At 47.1% G+C, this 18,613-nt stretch overlaps 1 protein-coding gene across 8 annotated transcripts in view; it reads right to left on the reverse strand.

Moving 5' to 3' along the window:
• Window positions 1–7,050: 7,050 nt before the first annotated feature.
• Window positions 7,051–18,613, reverse strand: part of NINL (ninein like) — a 152,666-nt gene continuing 141,103 nt past the window's right edge. For all 8 annotated transcript variants that reach the window (XM_072727404.1, XM_072727407.1, XM_072727408.1 and 5 more), the window contains 4 exons: window positions 17,288–17,446; window positions 16,473–16,586; window positions 11,432–11,545; window positions 7,051–8,078 (listed from right to left, as the gene is read on the reverse strand). In XM_072727404.1, coding sequence (XP_072583505.1) covers window positions 7,887–8,078; window positions 11,432–11,545; window positions 16,473–16,586; window positions 17,288–17,446 — 579 coding nt within the window. In that variant the 3' untranslated portion in view covers window positions 7,051–7,886. The remainder of the gene's footprint in view (window positions 8,079–11,431; window positions 11,546–16,472; window positions 16,587–17,287; window positions 17,447–18,613) is intronic.

Genomic DNA, 18,613 nt, shown 5'->3' on the forward strand with positions numbered 1-18,613 from the left:
GTCCTGTATTACTTTATTGATAATTTTCACTACAAAAGTGTCAGTTAAGTACCAAAACAAAACACTGTGGTTTATAATGGTGGTTTATAGCAGGACAAGTTATTTTATACAAATTAATATGTCTTTTTAAAAAACTACATAATTTCTCCTTTTATTTATTTACTTTAAAGAAGAAGTGGGTGGGGGGATGAATCTTACAGGCTCCACACCCTAGTATGGAGTCTGAGGCGGGGCTCAATCTCAACAGCCCTGAGATCATGACCTGAGCTGAAATCAAGAGTCAGATGCGCACCCACCTGAGCTATGCAGGAAGCTATGCTTCCTTGTAGGGAGCATTCCCTCCGGGTGCCTGGCGGGCTCACTTCTTGTTCTCAAGGTTGTGGGTTGGAGCCCTACAGTGGGTATAGAGATTAAATTGAAATAAGACTTAAAAATAAAGAACATTCCCTCATACAAGTTTGTGAGGTTTACCACAGCAGAGTAATTGTATGTATTCCGGTGGCTCTGCCTTGTAAGAGTTCCGATGAGTGACAAGCTTTAAAATTCTACCTTAAAGATTAATATACCAGTATGATTTCCAGGTACTTTTCAAAAAACATGAAATTTCTGCATAAATACTGGAATCATCAAAATTAGGTGGTCATTTCAAACAATACCACTTTCAGATGGTCCCTTTTATTTAGAAAACCTATACCTCTTTGTTTTGATGAAAAGTCCTATAGCTTTTCTAAAGCTTATTAAGAAAAAAAAAACAACCTACCTACAATATGGTTGTTTTTTTAAATTCAATTAGCCAACATCAATATAGTTTTGGGGGGTTTTTTTGTTGTTGTTTTTTTTTTTTTAGATTTTATTTATTCATGAGAGACACAGAGAGAGGCAGAGACACAGGCAGAGGGAGAAGCAGGCTCCCTGCAGGGAGCCCGATGTGGGACTCAATCCCGGAACTCCAGGATCATGCCCTGAGCCAAAGGCAGACACTCAACCATTGAGCCACCCAGGTGTCCTGGAATTTTAAATAATCTCTTGCTGCATAGGGAAAAGGCAGGTCTCTGCATCTTGTGTTGTTTCTGGTGGTGTGTGTTATACAAACCCGGAAGCTAGGTTTCTGGGATACCCTGGGATACCTGTGATGTTTCCACATCACATGGGCAGATGGAGATGATGGTCTATCCAAGTTTTCAATGTATGTGTTTTTTTAGAGTGGTAGGCAGCAAAGTTTATTGAGTGATAGTAAAGTCCTAGTACAAAGCTCATGAAAAAGGAGGGGACCTGAGAGGGTTGCCCCAGTATACGTAACGTTTAATGATCTATTATCTGGCTAATTGGGAAGGCAGAAAAGGACACTGGATTTTCCCATTTCCAACAAAATTGATCTGGCTCTTGCCTGCAAGTTTGTGGGGTGGGAACCAGCATCATCATGTGGGAGAAGGGAATAGAAATGGGGGCTAAAACAGGAACTTTGTACAGTTTTCACCCCAGATTCACACTGTAAATCACATGAAGCTGGTTGGCAAGGTGGGGGGCACCTTCTGTTGTCTGGTGACCTCTGGGCAGTTGGGGCTGGAGAAGCAGAGTGCTCCTGCCTGGTGGGCAGTGGCCTTTCCCCAGCCCCCTCCACGGCCCACAGCCGGTATGGTAATCTGAAAGAGGCATTCTGTGTAAAAGTCCAGATAAGCCCAGGAACTGGCATGTATTAAATGTGCAGTTTCATTATTACATAGGGGAAATATCTGGTCAAAATTATATAAAGAAATCAAGTTATAGAATGGCTTTACTTGGGATATGGAGTTGTATGTTTTCATACCTATTGAGGTCTGTAGCTTCCCTTTACAGATTATTTTCATTATTGAAAAGAATTTCTCCATACTTTTTGTGGCCAGATCAGATTTTCATCTAAATCTCTGCAGATAAACAATAAGGAAAACTTCCCAAGTGAATGGGATGGATGTTGATATTTTAACTGTGGGTCTGTAGCCACTGCCCTCATTCTACTCCCCGACATGTGGAAACATGCAGCCAGGTGACCCCTGTAGTCCACAAGAGTCCACTGTGAGGATAAGCGGCTGTGAGGGATATTGCTGTGTTGCCAGCCCAGCAGCATTCCCGAACTTACATTTAATTTCCTAAATAGAATAGTAAGTATATTCCTTATTTGAAATCAATGTATAGGAGTTGGAAATATGAAATTTTGGATGTTTTATTGATTTATATCAACTGCCTCTCTATTTAGAATTGTGGTTAGAATTTTAAACATGATTATTCTTTTCTTTTTTTTTAAGATTTTATTTATTCATGAGAGACCCAGAGAGAAAGAGGCAGAGACCTAGGCAGAGGGAGAAGCAGGCTCCATGCAGGGAGCCCGACGTGGGACTTGATCCCGGGACTCTAGGATCATGCCCTGAGCCGAAGGCACATGCTAAACCGCTGAGCCCCCCAGGGATCCCCTAAACATGATTATTCTTACATATATGTTTATTATATATGATATATATGCTTATATATATTACATATATGTGCAGTTAGAAAACGTAGGAAGTGAGAAAGTAAGTGCCCCCTTCCCTGGCAAACCTACCACCCAGTGTGTTCACTGTTAACTGATCACACACAAAGTCCAATTCCATTTCCTTCTAAGCAATTTCCTAGTTATGTTCTAGATTTTGTTCCTAATGTGAATGCAATCTTTTTTTTCTATTATATTTCTTAACCAAGTTTGGCTGATACATGTAAAGAGCAGCAAATCATGATGACCTGGCCACATTCTAATATTTATATAACCTCATTTTTCATTTTGATTTTGTTGACCATGTGAACACACACAGAAAAGGTGGGTGTCAAGAGGCCCTCAAAAAAACAAGAACCTCCTGCTGACACTGTAATTAATGTTTGAGTTCCAGCATTCAGAGCTGCAAGAAAATAAATTTCTGTTCAAGCCACCCAGTCTGTGATTTTGTTACGGCAGCCCTAAGCAAACTAATACAGGATGTTAAATAATTTTCCTTAAAAATTAATTTCCGGGGCAGCCTGGGTGGCTCAGCGGCTTAGCATCGCCTTGGGCCCAGGGCGTGATCCTGGAGACCCGGGATCGAGTCCCACGTCCAGCTCCCTGCATGGGGCCTGCTCCTCCCTCTGCCTGTGTCTCTGCCTCTCTCTCTCTCTCTCTCTCTCTCTCTCTCTGTGTCTCTCATGAATAAATGAATAAAATAAATAAACCTTGAAAAAAAATTAATTTCCACTGATGGACACTGAATTGTACCCAGCCTTTTGCTACTCTAACTGACAAAGCTAATGTAAGTAACCTGGTACATATATCATTTTAAACATGCGGCTTAATCTGTAGGATAATTATAATTTTTATTGCCCTTGCCAAAATATATAGGAATTCTAATAATTTGTACTATCACCAGAAATGAGTGATGGTAACTGTGCCCTTCCCCATTCCATCCTTGCTAGTAGTGCATTTTTTCCCATTTTGGGCTGTTACAAAAAAATATGCCAGGCACATCTGTGTACAAGTCTTGAATGGACATCTATTTTCTTTTCAGCAAATGATTAGGAGTAGAAGATATATAAATATATTTAACTTTTTTTTTTTAAGATTGTTATTTCTCTGAGAGAGGGAGAGAGAGAGCAGGGGCGGGGCAGAGGGAGGAGGAGAAGCCGACTCCCTGCTGAGCAGGGAGCCAGATGAGGGGCTCAGTCCCAAGACCCTGAACTCATGACCTGAGCCAATGGCAGGCGCTTAACCAGCTGAACCACCCAGGCGCCCAAATATATTTTTATTTTTTTAAGAAACTGCTAAATTCTTCCAAGGTGGTTGTCCATTTTGTATTCACACCAGCAATGTATGCATTATTTTTCCACACCCTAGCCAAGCACTTGGTATTGGTTAGTCTTTTTAATTTTAGCCATTCTAATAGTGTGTAGTGTCTGATGCCATCTCGTTGAGGTTTTAATTTGCATTTCCCTAATGACTAATGTTGACCATCTTTACATGTGATTATTTGGAATCTATCTTCCTCGGTGAATTTTCTAAAAATTTGTCCTTTAAAAACAAAAATCTGTGTTTTCTTAGAATTTTGAGCATTCTTTATATATTCTGAATACAAGTCCTTTATAACTAATGTATGCTTTGCAAATATCTTGGTTCTGGCATCTTTTCATTTTCTTAACAGTATGTTTTGAAGAGCAGACATTTTAGTTTTGATAAAAATCTGATTTATCCATTTTTTTCTCTTATGCTTTTGGTGTCATATCTAAAAAAATCTTGTCCCAGCCCAAGGTCACAAAGATTTTCTCCTTCATCTAGAAGTGTTATAGTTTTAGGTTTACCCTTAGGTCTAGGATCCATTTTGAGTTCATTTTTGTATATGGTACAAGGTATTGACCAAGGCTACCAAAGTGGAAGGATGTGGCCATCCTCCTCTTCTAGCATCATTTATTGGAAAGGCTACCCTGCGGCGCCCGGGTGGCTCAATGGTTGAGCGTCTGTCTTCGGCCCAGAGCATGATCCCAGTTGGGGGATTGAGTCCCACATCAGGCTCCCTGTGAGGAGCCTGTTTCTACCTCTGCCTAGGTCTCTGACTCTGTGTCTCTCATGAATAAATAAATAAAATCTTAAAAAAAAAGAAGTTTTCTACATCTATGGTCATGTTTTCTGTAAATAGTTTTACTCCTTCCTTTCTACCCTGGAGGACTTGTCTCTCTTTGTTGTCTGATTCCACTGGTTAGAACCTCCAGGAGAGTACTAGATAAAGGTGGTCTACATCTTGTGTCTGATCTTAAGAGGAAAGCATTCCATCTTTTACTGTTAAATATAACATTAGCTGAGTTTTTTGTAGGTGTCCATTATCAGGTTAAGGAAACCTATTCCTAGTTCCCTGAGCATTTTTATCAAACAGATAATTGGATTTTGTCATATCCCCCCAATGCATCTACTGAGATATTTGTCTTTTGTTAGTGTGGTGAATTTCAGTGGCTGATTGATTTTCCAGTATTAAACCAACTGTGCATTCCTAGCATAACCCCAATTGGTCATGATGCACTAATACTTTTTTGTAGGATCTGATTTGCTAAAATATTGAGAATTTTTGCATCTGTGTTCATGAGGGATATTGGTCTGTGGTTTTCTTGTCATGTCTAAAGACCATGCAAAGACCCTATCATAGAATGAGTTGGTAAATACTCGATTTTTTGGAAGTTTGTATAGCCTTGGCATTTGTTCCTTCTTAAATGTTCAGTAGAATTCACTTTTAAAACATCTAGGCTAGGAGTTTCTTTTTTTGGAAGGTTCAATTTCTTTTATAGATCTAGAGTGATTGATTCCTCCAGGATGAGCTTTGGTCATTTTTGTCTTCTGCATTTTGTCCAAGTTGTTGAAGCTATTTACATAATGTTATTCATAATATTGCCTTATGCTTCTTGTAGATTCTGCAGTGATGTCACCTGATTCCTAATACTGGTAAATTTTTTTCTCCTTTATCCTGATCATTCTGGCCAGAGGTTTATCAATGTTATAAAAAAAAAAAAAAAACCTTTGGCTTCAATGGCCTTGGCTTTTTTCCTGTTTTCTATTGTAGAAGTCAACAAACTTTTTCTGTGTCTTAGTCTTTGCAGGCCACATGGTCTCTGATGCTGATCGCAAAAGCAGGCATAGATGGTACATATGCAAATGGGTGTGGCTGTGCCAATCAAACTATTCACAAAAACAGGCCCCCAGGCTAGGCTTAACTTGTAGCCTGCAATTTCCTGTTCTATTCCTCGACTTTTACTGTGGTCTTCATTTTTTCCCTTTCTTCTGCTTACTCTGGGTTTCACTCGTGTTTTTTCTAGTTATTTAAGGTGGAAGCTGAGGTCATTGATTGAGACCTTTTTTTCTAATACAGGAATTTAGTGCCAATGAATCTTTCCCTAAGTAATGCTTTAGCTCCACCCCACAATTTGGTATTTTGTGTTTTCATTTTCACTCAGTTCAAAATATTTTCTGATTTCTCCTGATTTCTTATTCGGTTCATGGGTTATTTAACTGTATTATTGTTTCCAAATATTTGGGGATTTCCCGAATAATTATTCTGGTCTTAATTCCAAATTTAATTCCTTTGTGATCAGAGAATATACTTTGTATGATTTAAATCCTTTTAACTGGGATCCCTGGGTGGCGCAGCGGTTTGGCGCCTGCCTTTGGCCCAGGGAGCAGTCCTGGAGACCTGGGATCGAATCCCACGTCAGGCTCCCAGTGCATGGAGCCTGCTTCTCCCTCTGCCTGTGTCTCTGCCTCTCTCTCTCTCTCTCTCTCTGTGACTATCACAAATAAATAAATCCTTTTAACTTTTTTGCAACTTTTTTAAAGGCCCAGAATATGATCTATCTTGGTAAATATCCTGGTGCACTTCTGCTATTGTTGGGTTCTATAAATGTCAGTTGTTTGATAGTGTTGTTCAGGACTACTAGATCCAGTCTCCTTGTTGCTCTAGTCTCAGCCAGAAGCCCACAGTGAATGAAGTGTGCCCTTGATAAATGTATACAGCCATGTAACCCAAACTTTATTGAGACTGTTTAATAACTAGAACTAGTTCCCACTCATTGGTCTTCTTTTTTCAGTTTTCCCTATTATTCATTTATCTAGCGATACATATAAATTTTAGAACTGTCCAACTGGACAAGGGGTTGATTGGGGCAGGGGATACCCACTTTTATTTTATTGGGGCTATGTTACATCAACCAGTTAGTTTAGAAGAACCAACTTCCTATCCAAAAACTGATCTTCCCACCTATTCTGGTCTTTTTTTTTAGTAGGTTCCATGCCCAATGTGAGGCTTGAACTCACAACCCCTAGATTGAGAGTTGTATGCTTTACCAACTGAAACAGCCAGGTACCCCATTCCAGTCTTCTGTGTCTTTCCATGGTGCTTTAAGGTTCTTCTCATACGAGCACATATAATAAATGTACAGACAGAAGGGGAGTGGCTGCCTCCAGGAAGGGGGAGGAGGTTGAGAGCAACAAACGCAACAGGGTCTGCACCTCTAGCTATAATGAATGTAGCAGAAAGATTTTAATACATTAATTTTTTTTATTTTAATATATCTAATTTATAAGCACAGGAGTGTTTTTATAAAACTATTTTTCTATTTGAAAGATTTAATTAAAAAAACTCAGAAGGTAAAACAATTTTAATAGAAAAGTTTTTGTTAATACAGTGACTCTTCATAGTACAGTAGTTTATTCTCATAAACCAAATGACCATAACTTATATATATATTTTGGATATAAAACTATAGTTTTTTTTCTTTACATATAGTACAATTTCCAGTGTGATGACATTTCATTGAGGAAAAGATTGCATTTGCAATACATATAATCGTCCCTGAGTCCACAGACCTACAGTAAGCACTCTCTAAACATCCTCCTGTGGTGGAGCAGGGTTGACAGTCACAGCGAGTAGTCCTTCTAGAAGGTCTGTACCAACCCAGATAGAGAATGCTAATGATCTAAAGCCAAAGCAGTAATGGTGAAAGGATGACACTGTCCAGAGCACTGTTTTTCCATTTTACTCTCTGTAGCTAAGGTCAGGAGTACAACATTAATGCTGATTTTACCATTTTCTTTTCGCCCTTCCATAATGGGTTTCACCCACTGGTAGCAAAACTGGGAACTTTACCTACAGAAATTACCCAGGACCACTAATAAAAATGTAGACTTTTCCAGCACGACTATTTCCTGAGCATCTGGCACAACAGACATGTTTCAATGTGTATGAGGTGAACAAAGACTCAGAAACCTCCTATGTCCAGTACACAGCCAATGAACATTAGAAAATTATGGCACCACGGTGGCTTAATTTTAAAAGATGTTCTTTCGAAATGAGCTCCCGGAAAGCAAGCAACCGTCACACAGAGAGGGAAGCTGAAGCAAGCATACTGACAAGTCTGTTGAGAGCTCTAACTTTTTCTTCCAGGATGCGGTTTTTCTTCTCAGCACCTCGTAGCTTCTCTTCAGAGACCTGAAGTGCCTTTGTCAGGTGAGCATTTTCCACATAGAGCTCCTTGAGCAGCAAATCCGATTTTGTGTTCTTTTCAAACTAGAAAGGAAAGAACCAGACTTTCCTGTGAATCTACTGCAGAAACACTGCATGGGAGCCTCCCTCCCTCCCCCGCTTCCACCTGTGCTCAGACCAGCATTAGGTTGTTACACATCCGAGACAAACACTGGGTGTAATGACAATTTGTTACCCTGGCATGAAAGAGGAAATGGAGAATCTGACGAACTATGTGGTAGAGAACATTGAACTCAACTGTGTAAGAGTTGATTTTACCATGAAATGAAGATATAAATAAACCAAAATCACCAACCTTAAAAAGGACTATCCAGCATAATGTCAAAACGTTAAGACATGTCATTCTGATTCATCTCAGTGTGCTCAGCAGGCCCACCGAGTGACCCGGGATGCACAGCGGCACCGCATCCACCCTCAAAGCCCTGAATGAGGAGACCAGTCTCCACAGACATGACAGCCACAGTGATGCGGATACAAGGCCGCTTTAGTTATGAGCCTTTGCTCAAGATACAAGGGCCTTGGGAAGTCAATACTGCATGTATTCATTCAACAAGTAATGCCAGCGCCTCGAGGTGGCCCTGCCTGCAGGAGACGGAGGCAGACAGACCAGAAACAAATATGGGTGTTGAGGCGAGACAAGTGCTAGGAGGACTGTGTAACCAGGTCTGAGTCTGCCTGTTTGATGTGCAGCAAAGATAATCACTGAGGGAGTGCGTGGCAAGAAAGGAGAGCAAGCTAAATGGGGAGGGAGGGGGAGATGGGAGATGGGAGATGGGAGAGTAAGACCCAGACCTGCCTCCCCCAAGGAGAGGGGTCAGGTTGTTTACACTAGAACAAAAGAGGTCTGGGTGAAAAGTTACAGCTACACGCTTAGCAGTCCTATTAACTCTGGTTACTGGTTCCACTGGGAGGGGACAGAGGGCAGAGGAGGGAGTCCCTACTCTTGTTGGGGTGAAGAGGGAAGGCTTCTCTCTTGACATGTGAACAGAGATCTGAGTAAAGCAGGGAGGAGTGCTGAGGCTGTCCAGGCAAAGAGAGGCTGGCCAGGCTGGGGGGCGGGAATGTCCAGAGGCCTGTGGCTGGGGGCATGGTGCCGGAGGCCACTGACAGGAAGTCAGAGCCGCCACGCTGGCTGGGCACCAAGGGAAGGGGACGAGAGCCTTGGAGGCCCCTCTGCCTTGTCCCTGTGAGCTGTGGGAGGGCTGGAGGGTAGAGGAGCCAGCCCCTCAGTCACGCTGGGAAAGCACTGCTGTCACGCCTGCACTGAGAACAGAGCACAGAAGAGGAAGGTGGGACTGTGGTGCGGGGTTCACGTCCCTTCCTAAGGCTGAACTGACAGACCCTCTGGGGACACGGTGGGGGACACATCTACCACAGCCTCCATGGCTTGGACCTGAGCCAATGGCATGGGTGGGCGTATGGGAAGGCGGTGAGGGTGTGCAGACAAGCCGTTCCGGGTACTTCTGTAAGGGGGCAGAGGCAGGGCCAGGCCCCTTAAGCTTGAGGTTCAGGGGGCAGTGAGGGCCCCTGAGGGGAGGGCCTGGGCCCGGGGGCACACACACAGGCACAGGTGGCTGGCTCCCTCCACTATGACGCCGGCTAGCTCTGGGAGCACTGGGCCTGGCGTAGGGCTGTGGATGGGCCTGGACCGCACAGGGCCAGGTGTGCAGGAGCCAAAGGACCAAGCAGGATGGAGGCTGTGCAGGCAAGAGGAAGCACAGCGAGGGGCCGGCCAGAGAATGACTGTAGGGTCAGGGTCAGGGTCAGCTAAAATGTACAAATCTGGGGGCACTGAGAGTCTGGGACACCGGGCCAGGGCCACCAGAGAAGTCAGTGGACGGTGGGGAGGGAGCTGCAAAGCCAGGAAGATGGTCAGTGAGTGGGAGGGGACTCCCACTGAGAACAAGAGGGTCACAGGTGTTTCATGCTATTTGAGCTCAGCTCAGGAGCCCTCTAACACACTTGATTACTGTAATAAACATATTTCTACAGATTTGCACACTTGATTCCTTCCAGGTCTGAGGAGAATGCTGCTGGAGCAGCTGGTGTTCAGCAGCTGGTGTTCAGCTGAGCCTCTTGTGTGCTCCTGCTTGTCTGCAGCCTTCCTCCCCTCCCGGCACCATCGCGCTGGCTGCTCAGCTGCTGGTTTTTTGCAGCCCAAGGAGATTGTAATCTTTTTGGAGCACAACAGCTAAGGCCTCCTTGTTTGGTCTCTGCTCCCTATAGCAGCCTACATGTGCCCTTTGTCCCCTAGAGTGGTTCATTTAAGAACACAGATCATACATATCATGCTCTTGCTTAAAGGACTACTTCTAACTGCAACTAAAATAAAAGCAAAAAAATAATAAAATAAAATAAAATAAAATAAAATAAAATAAAATAATAAATAAAATAAAATAAAATAAATAAAATAAAAAATAAAATAAAATAAAAAATAAAATAGAAATGAAATGAAATGAAATGAAAAATGAAATGAAATGAAATGAAATGAAATGAAATGAAATGAAATGAAAAAATAAAAGCAAACTCCTGACCTGGAAGGAGTCTGTCTGCCAGCCAGTTCACAGGAGTTGCAACTCCGCAGCCCCTGCCTGAGTACTGCACTTGGGGCCCCACCCGAGGACATGTGCCTGCACCACTCCTCTGCCGGGATGCCCTTCTCTGAGCTTCCGGCATGTCCCCCAATACACATGGAGACACAGTGCCTTTTTATGGCCGTCCCATCAACTGGAGGTGCTGAGGCGTTCAGCCCCACACGGGATGCGACAGACACACCCAAGCAGCACTCATCCCTCCCAAAAAGCGAACCTGGCCTCAGCCAGACCCTCCATGGCTGTTCCTGGTGTCTGCTCCCACCTCATCTGAAGAGGGCGGTCCCTGACCACCCCCACCACTTCCCATCCACCACCATCTATCTCCTCTCCTTTAGGGTGAGCATTTCTCACCACCTGAGGTCCTTCATCTTGCTACGGTCTGTCTCCATCTCCAGAATGTCAATCTTCCTGGGACAATAAATGCTGTGATATATAACAGGCGCTCGGCCAGTATCTGCCCAGTGACTGAATGAATGACAGGAGACTGTGTGAAGGCCTCTTAAATGTACCCTAAAGAATCCCCAAAACAAAATAAACACAATGTGCAAATATAGCATAGGGTGTGTATTTAACAAAATCAATTTTTCTGTTGCTTTTAACTGTTAATTTTCTAAAAAAAAAAAAATCTGTATTTTCAGATTCTCAGAGTTTAGATGGAGCTGCAGGTTGTAGTCAGTGTTCCCTGTGTTCTGTGAGGACAATCTCGCCCCAGAAGAGCTCCTTGAACAACCACAAAAGGAAAAAGTCGAGTGCACGTGGCAGTGACAGATGTCTACCACTGACCTGCTCTTTCAGCTGGGCCACTTTTTCTTGTAGGAGCATTTCCACATTCTTCAGAACTATTCCCACCTCTTCTAGGTGCTCTTTGGTGTCTTTAAGCTCCTTTTCACGTTCCTCCTGCCAAAAGAGGTTACAGATCAACAGTTTACATTCCAGAAAGAATCATCTCAGGCTTGCTTACTTCAGAATGGAAATTACCTAAAATGTACAAATCTGGGAGGGACTGGGGATAACCCTTCATTTGGAAAGAGAAACAAAGAATGTCCTGCCACAAGCCACAGGGCTGACCGTACTCTGTAGTTCAAGGGGAATCAGCAGACTGCTTTCCTGGCAATTTCTTTCTAATTTGAATTTATTTATTTGAGAGAGAAACAGCAAGAAAGCGCGGGGAGGGAGTGACAGGGACAGGGAGCTTGATCCCAGGACCCTGCAATCGTGACCTGAGCCGCAGGCCAATGCTCAACCCACTGGGTCACCCAGGCACCCCTGCTTTTCTGGGAACTTAATCAATGGCTCCAAAGTGTGTTTCCCCAAATGTGTTCCTGCATACTTCTAAAGGATTTCTGGTTAAATTTCCCCGTTTTGTCAATATTCTATCATGGCTGGTCTTATCTCCTAACATTTTTGCACAATGCTGGAAGATTATTCTTCCAGAGAATGTGTGCTTCACAACCATCGAATCTTACCTGCCTTTCAAGGCTGGCTCCATTTCTTCCCCATGGAGGGCCCCCAGCCCCAACCTCAGGCTCTGACCTCTGTACCCTCCTGCCTGATGCTTCCTCAGGAACTGCACTGTGACATTTCAGGGGGCACTTTCTCAGTCTGACACCCCGACGTACAGTGCACGCATGCCAGGCCAGGCTATTCAAGCACTTCAGATGTGCTAACTCGCTGATGCCTCACACGAATGCTCCGAGGTGGGGACCACTGGCACCCACCATTTACAGATGAGGAAACTGAAGCAGAGAGCGGCTGAGGAGCTGGTCAGGCTTGCTCAGCTGGGAGGTGGTGAGGCCTGGATCCCAACTGTGGTCCCTGACCTGAGCCGCACGGTCCTGCTCCCCTTTAAGGCAGTGACTGTTTCTAGGTCTCTAGATGCCTAGAGCAGGGCCTGGTGTGTGTGACTCTTCAGTGGCCTCTTGTCCCACCACCTCCTCCTGCCTCCCCCTCATCCTCGCTATCCTTAAACATGCCAAGTACAAACCCATCTCAGGGCCTTTGCACATGCTGCTCCTTCCACCTCTCAAGCACTCTCCCCAGGTAAGTGGATGGCTCACTCCCTCAACTCCTCAGGTCTTGGCTCAAGGAACACATTGGTGAGGCCTTCTCTGGCCCACCATTAAAAACTGTGAGGCGTCCTCACCACCATCTGACAGGCTATCCTCATGACTCGTTTTCATTTGTCTTCCTACCACCACTGGAATGTAGGCTCAGGAGGGCACCGGCTTCTGCCAAATGTGTTCATTTCTGTATCTCCATACCCCAAACCTGTGTGCACCCAATAAACAACTTCTGCAGTCCTCGTGTGTGCCTGTGGGTAGGTTTTTTTCCATTCTGCAAAATGGTTTAAGATTCTCTTTAAATTAGATGCATCATTTGTAAACTGGAAGTGTTCACGTAAAAACTTAGTTTCTGGCTTTCCTTTGAAATCGGGAGAATTGGCAGATGGGGCCTGCACTCCCCCAGGGCGACATAGGACCTCGCCCACAGCTTTAATCTAGGCCTCTACATCATCACATCTCTGGCACTGTCAGCAGAGGGAGCGTGTGGTCCCTAACCATTAGCCACGTGGCCTCCACAGGCACGCGCAGCCCCTGCTGGAGACGCCCTTCGGGTCAACTGGCTCATCGTTGTCCAGGTGGGTGGGTGACACCCTCCCCAAAGGGCTTGCCGCTCCTCCCTCATCCGTCCCACACTGTTTAGACTGGAATCGGGAACCCCTGGTAGCTGTACGACCCGACCTCTGGGAGCTGGGAGGCAGCTCCTGGCAGAGTGGCCAGATGCCCTACCTCATCACCCCATGCCCGGGAGAAGGGCCTCAGGGCCTGGTCCCCACCCATCCGCCTCCCCCTCTCCTCCTGCAGGACACACTCCTTATGGAGCCACGGAGCTACCTGCCACTCCTCTTGCAGCAGCCGCTGCGGGCCAGCCACACGGTCCCGAGGCCCCAGCTGCTGCACCTGCTCCTGCAACTGCGCAGCCTCCCGGGGTGCGGACACCACGCCACCTTGGCCTCAGGTGGGCTGCGTGCAGCTGCGCCGGGGAGAAGCCCAAGATCATGCCGCCGTGGCGACACAGCAGGCAGGTGACACTCTACGCTCACCGCAGCTAACAGCCGGAGAGCACGCACAGGTCCCTGCCCCGCTGGCCCAGTGCCTCTGCACAGGCACCCTGAGAGGTGATGCTCTGCCTCCACGGCCCAGGAGGATGGCGCTCTGCTGGCTGGGTCCATTTAACCACTGCCACTCACGCAGTCATGCATGGTGACTGTCCCTGGGGCAGAGAGCTCACACTCCTGAGACAGGGCCAGGGCCACAGGGGGCAACCAGGACGCGGTGGAGGCCGGAGGGACCCCAGCACCCAGCCCTCCAGCCACGGGGCAGAAGGCTTCCCTGCAGTGGTGCCATGTGGGACCATTTTTACTGAACCGTACACAATTCAGCCAGTCCTTCTACGGAACACCACTTAAATCTCTTTGGTTCTGGAGGCTTCCCCTAGAACACACAGGACTTCCTTGGCACGCTCCCTGGCCATGTCAGCCCTCACACACCCCTGTGGCCCCACAGATGGCAGTCTTAACTCTGTCAAGAGTCACACCCAAGGCAAGGGTCAGAGGGATGGGGAGGGTACCAGCTCTGGCCACTCAGGGGCAAGAGCAAGCTCACAGGCCTCAGCTCACTGTGTCCCCATGTCCCCAAGGGGCCGTCTCAGGGACCATGTCATCACCGTACTGTGTGGCTATTCCGAGGACAGGGGTCATCCCAGAGCGGCACACCGCACACAGTCTCCAGAACCACTCCCAGGCTCTTCTGGGAAAGTGCCATGTTGATGACCTATAAGGTCAGACGACCAGGACACACTCTCAGAGACGCCCAGTCTTCATCCACAGACACTGAAGACTCTTCAGAGGCATGGACGTGAAACAGGTGTTTTGTTATTAGTAAAGCTGAGACCCTCACCTCCCCCGTGGACAGGTGAGGGCTGTGCTCCCCACCCCCCCCAGTGGACAGGTGAGGGCTCTGAGCCCCCCCCCTGCCGTGGACGGGTGAGGACCATGTCCTCTCCCCATAGAGAGGCTCTTTGCTCTCCCCCAGAATCCAAGCTGGACCGAAAGAAAACGGGGCGGGGCGGGGGTGGGTGGGTGATGCTCTGTAATGCTGTGAGCCTGGCAGCTGTTCCTCTAGGGACATCTGGTGGCCTGTCCTGTCAGAGCTTTAGTGCTGTGCTCCGAGTGCCCCCTGCCACCGTGAGGCTCCTGCTGACAGCACCACTGGGCCCTCATGCACCGGCCAACATGAAGGACAGGCTCTGCGACCTGACCCAGCTGTGCCTTCAGGTGACAACCGCCCCAACCCCCCTGGACTGCAACAGCAACCCGAGCCACCAGGTGAAGACAGCCAGTGAGCCCACAGCCCTGAAGGAGAAGGATAAGCAGTGCTACGAGCTGCCCAGTTTGGGGGTGGCTTGATGATACGCTGCAGCTCAGAACCAACATGGGGACCCCCAGGGGTGTGTGAAATGCACAGCACCCTGCTCCCCACACCCTCCCCTGAGCCAGTATCTTCTCCAACTCACTCCCCTGCTGATAGCTGTCTAACCTGCTCTGTCTCTGGACCCTTCTCCTCAAAACCACCCCAGGGATGCAGGACAGCCCTGGCTGCCCCACGTTGTTCTGCAACCCCTTACCACGGCCTGTCCAGAGGCTCCTTAAGTTCCCTGTAGGCTCTTTTTACTTCCCCAGGTGAACTTTCATCAGTGCGGTGGGGGGAGGTCCTCTTCTAAGTCACAAAGGACTCCTGACTTGGGGTCTCCCACCGTTGACAGTGGCTGCCTCCTAGCCTCAGAGAGCTCAAACTGGTCCAGGCAATTTCTCAAGGTTCCTTCCAGACTTAAAAACAGAGGAGGGGCACTCCAGATGCTCAAGCATCCCTGGGAGAATGCTTATTTGCAGCGGGAAGGCTGAGCCCATCCGAGCCCCCAGAAGCACCTCATAAGGCTCGGGGCATGGGGGGCCAGTTGGGGAGCCTGTGAAGAGGCTCAGATGGGGGAGGTAGACAGGTGCCACGCTCAAGGAAGGATGGTCCTGGGCCTCAGGCTAGGGGACTGGAGTATTTTCACACAGGCTTGGAGACTTCTCCCACGCCCCCCCTTCCCTTTCTGTAGCCGCCAGCCCCGAGCCCCCCATCTGAATCCACACTGGGCCCTGAGGGCACCTCCCGCTGTCAAGCACCTGCCATTCTCACCTCCTGCTTCCCCAGGAAGGACCAGCACCCCTGTCCTGTGTCCCTGCACCTCATGCTCTCAGGGCACCCCAAGGTCCTTGAATGGCCCACCCCACTCATGTCAGACTACAAGCCCTCTACCTCCTCCTCCGTGAGCCCTGAGAACCTGGCCCACTGGGTGCATACATGCTGGGAAAGGGGAGCCGGCAGAAGGCAAGAGCTCCACAGCCACATGTGTGTGCAAGTTCAGGGCTTCTGTGCACACAGCGGCCCATGTGAGAGTAACGGGCACCACGCCTGCTTCACCATGGGACCACCGCACCCTGGGTCCTTGGATCTGCCATGGCCCTCTCCTCAGAGGCCACCTGCTGCTCTCCGTTGCTCTTCTGTTCTACAGGTGGCACACCCAAGAGCACTGCTCTGCCTCTGGATAGCTTGACCAACCCAGTATGACGCTCGACTTCCGTGCCCAGCTGTGCAACCTCAGGCCAGCCCAATAACCTCTCTGGGCCAGACCAGTCCTGGCAATGTGCTGTCAGTGCTCAACAGCGTTGAATTTCTTCCTGGCTGAGACCAAGCCACCGGCCATCATGCACACCCACCTGGTCTTGACTTTCTTCAAGGGTCTCTCTCAGCTGTGACTGTGACAGTCTCAGGCTCTGACATTCCTGATTCATGTGTTCAAGTTCCAGCTCAAGTTTTTGGATTTGCTCCCTCTGTTTTTAAAAAATCAATTTCACAAATATAAGAAATCTCCTCAGCATGTTTAATCTCATACATGTTTCACGTAGAAACTTCAGAAATGTGCAGAAAGGCAAAAATTACAACATGTAAATTACCCATCATGCCAGCAGCCTGAGGACTACACCTGACATTGTGCTGTGACCTCAGCCCCTTCTCCACACATGCATTTCTAACAGTAAGACTGCCTTAATGTCATATAGTGTGTCTTCCTCATTATATCTCAAGCATTTCCCCATGACATTATTATCTGAAAATATGATTTTAGTGACTGCACCATAACTTATTGACTCATTCAGTATTCTTGATGATTCAAGCTGATTCCAATTGTTTTGCTATTCTGAATATCATAGCAATGAAAATACTCCAGCTAAAAGCCCTTCCGTGATGCTCAGATAAAATTCTCATACACAGAATTATGAAGTCAGAGTACACTGACATTCTTAAGGCCCTTGATATATATTTTGCCCAAATGTCTTCCAGAGAGGTCTATCAGTCTATTCTCCTCACATCAGGGCTTAACTCCTTCCTGCTAGTTTCTCTAGATAGTGAGGATTTGCAAAAGCTGGTCTACTAATTTTCCAGGGTGCATACTTGTTAAATCTCCCTCTTTATCTGCAGGATGAGTCTAGCTCCAAACATTTTAAGGCTGCTCCTGATGTTTCAGACGACTCACCTGTAGCTCCTCCTGCTGCCCAGCCTCCTCCAGTCTGTGTGTCAACAGCTGAATGGTGACACGGTTCTTCTCATCCTGGGCCTGGTGGATAGAAGCCTCCTCTCCTAACTGAAGGACCTTGTGACTGAGCTGGGATACTTCATCCTTGCATTTCTGACTCTGGAGCAAAATGGGTTAAAATACAGGTGACAAAGTTATTTTTTTAAACTGGAAGCCAAAATTAAAAAAAAAAAAAAAAAAAAAGGGATCCCTGGGTGGCGCAGCGGTTTGGCGCCTGCCTTTGGCCCAGGGCGCGATCCTGGAGACCCGGGATCGAATCCCACGTCGGGCTTCCGGTGCATGGAGCCTGCTTCTCCCTCTGCCTATGTCTCTGCCTCTCTCTCTCTCTCTCTCTCTCTCTGTGTGTGTGACTATCATAAATAAATAAAAATAAAAAAAAAAATAAAAAAAATAAACTGGAAGCTCAATTCAGATCATTCCAGTGGCTCCCCACCAGGGCCAATTTTGTTCCTAGAGGAACATCTGGCTATGTGTGGAGCCAGTGCAGCGCCAGTTCTCACCATGGGGAAGAGCACGGTTCCTGGCTTCTAGTGGTGGGGGAGCCCAGCATCCTCCAACACGGGACAGACCTGGCCCTAGATGGCCACAGCCAAGGATGGGAAACTTTGCTCCACTGGCTCAAGGAAATGAGACCCATCTGGACCGTGAGAGGTGGTTACATCATGAACATACAAACCACTGCTCTGAAGACCTTTCATATTTTTCTCATTTCTTTCATGGTTATTTCCAATTATTTTAAACTTTTTTTTTTAAAGATTTTATTTATTTATTTTTTTAATTTGTTTATGATAGTCAGCGAGAGATAGAGAGAAGCAGAGACATAGGCAGAGGGAGAAGCAGGCTCCATGCACTGGGAGCCCGACGTGGGATTCGATCCCGGGTCTCCAGGACCGCGCCCTGGGCCAAAGGCGGCGCCAAACCGCTGCGCCACCCAGGGATCCCCTTATTTTAAACTTTTAAAGGAAAAAACCTAATTGAAGTGTATGAAGCTTCTCAAAGTCTTCTATGATCTTTGTCCTTACACACATAAACATAGCTTCCGGCCAGGGGCACGGGCAGGTGATTAAGGTGTGTATTCCGCTTTCTCTGAGTGCGCTGGCGGGCAGATGGTGGACACACAGGGCATGCCCACTGGGTGGACAAGCCAACGGGCCCCCCCAGGCTCTCACGGGAAAATGCCAGGGACATTCAGTGTTTGTGGCCTGGCCTCCTCCGAACTGGTTTTCAGTGCCACCAGCACCGCACACACGCGCCACTGTCCCCGCA

This window comes from Vulpes vulpes, chromosome 11, assembly GCF_048418805.1.
Source record: "Vulpes vulpes isolate BD-2025 chromosome 11, VulVul3, whole genome shotgun sequence".
Lineage (NCBI taxonomy): Eukaryota > Metazoa > Chordata > Mammalia > Carnivora > Canidae > Vulpes > Vulpes vulpes.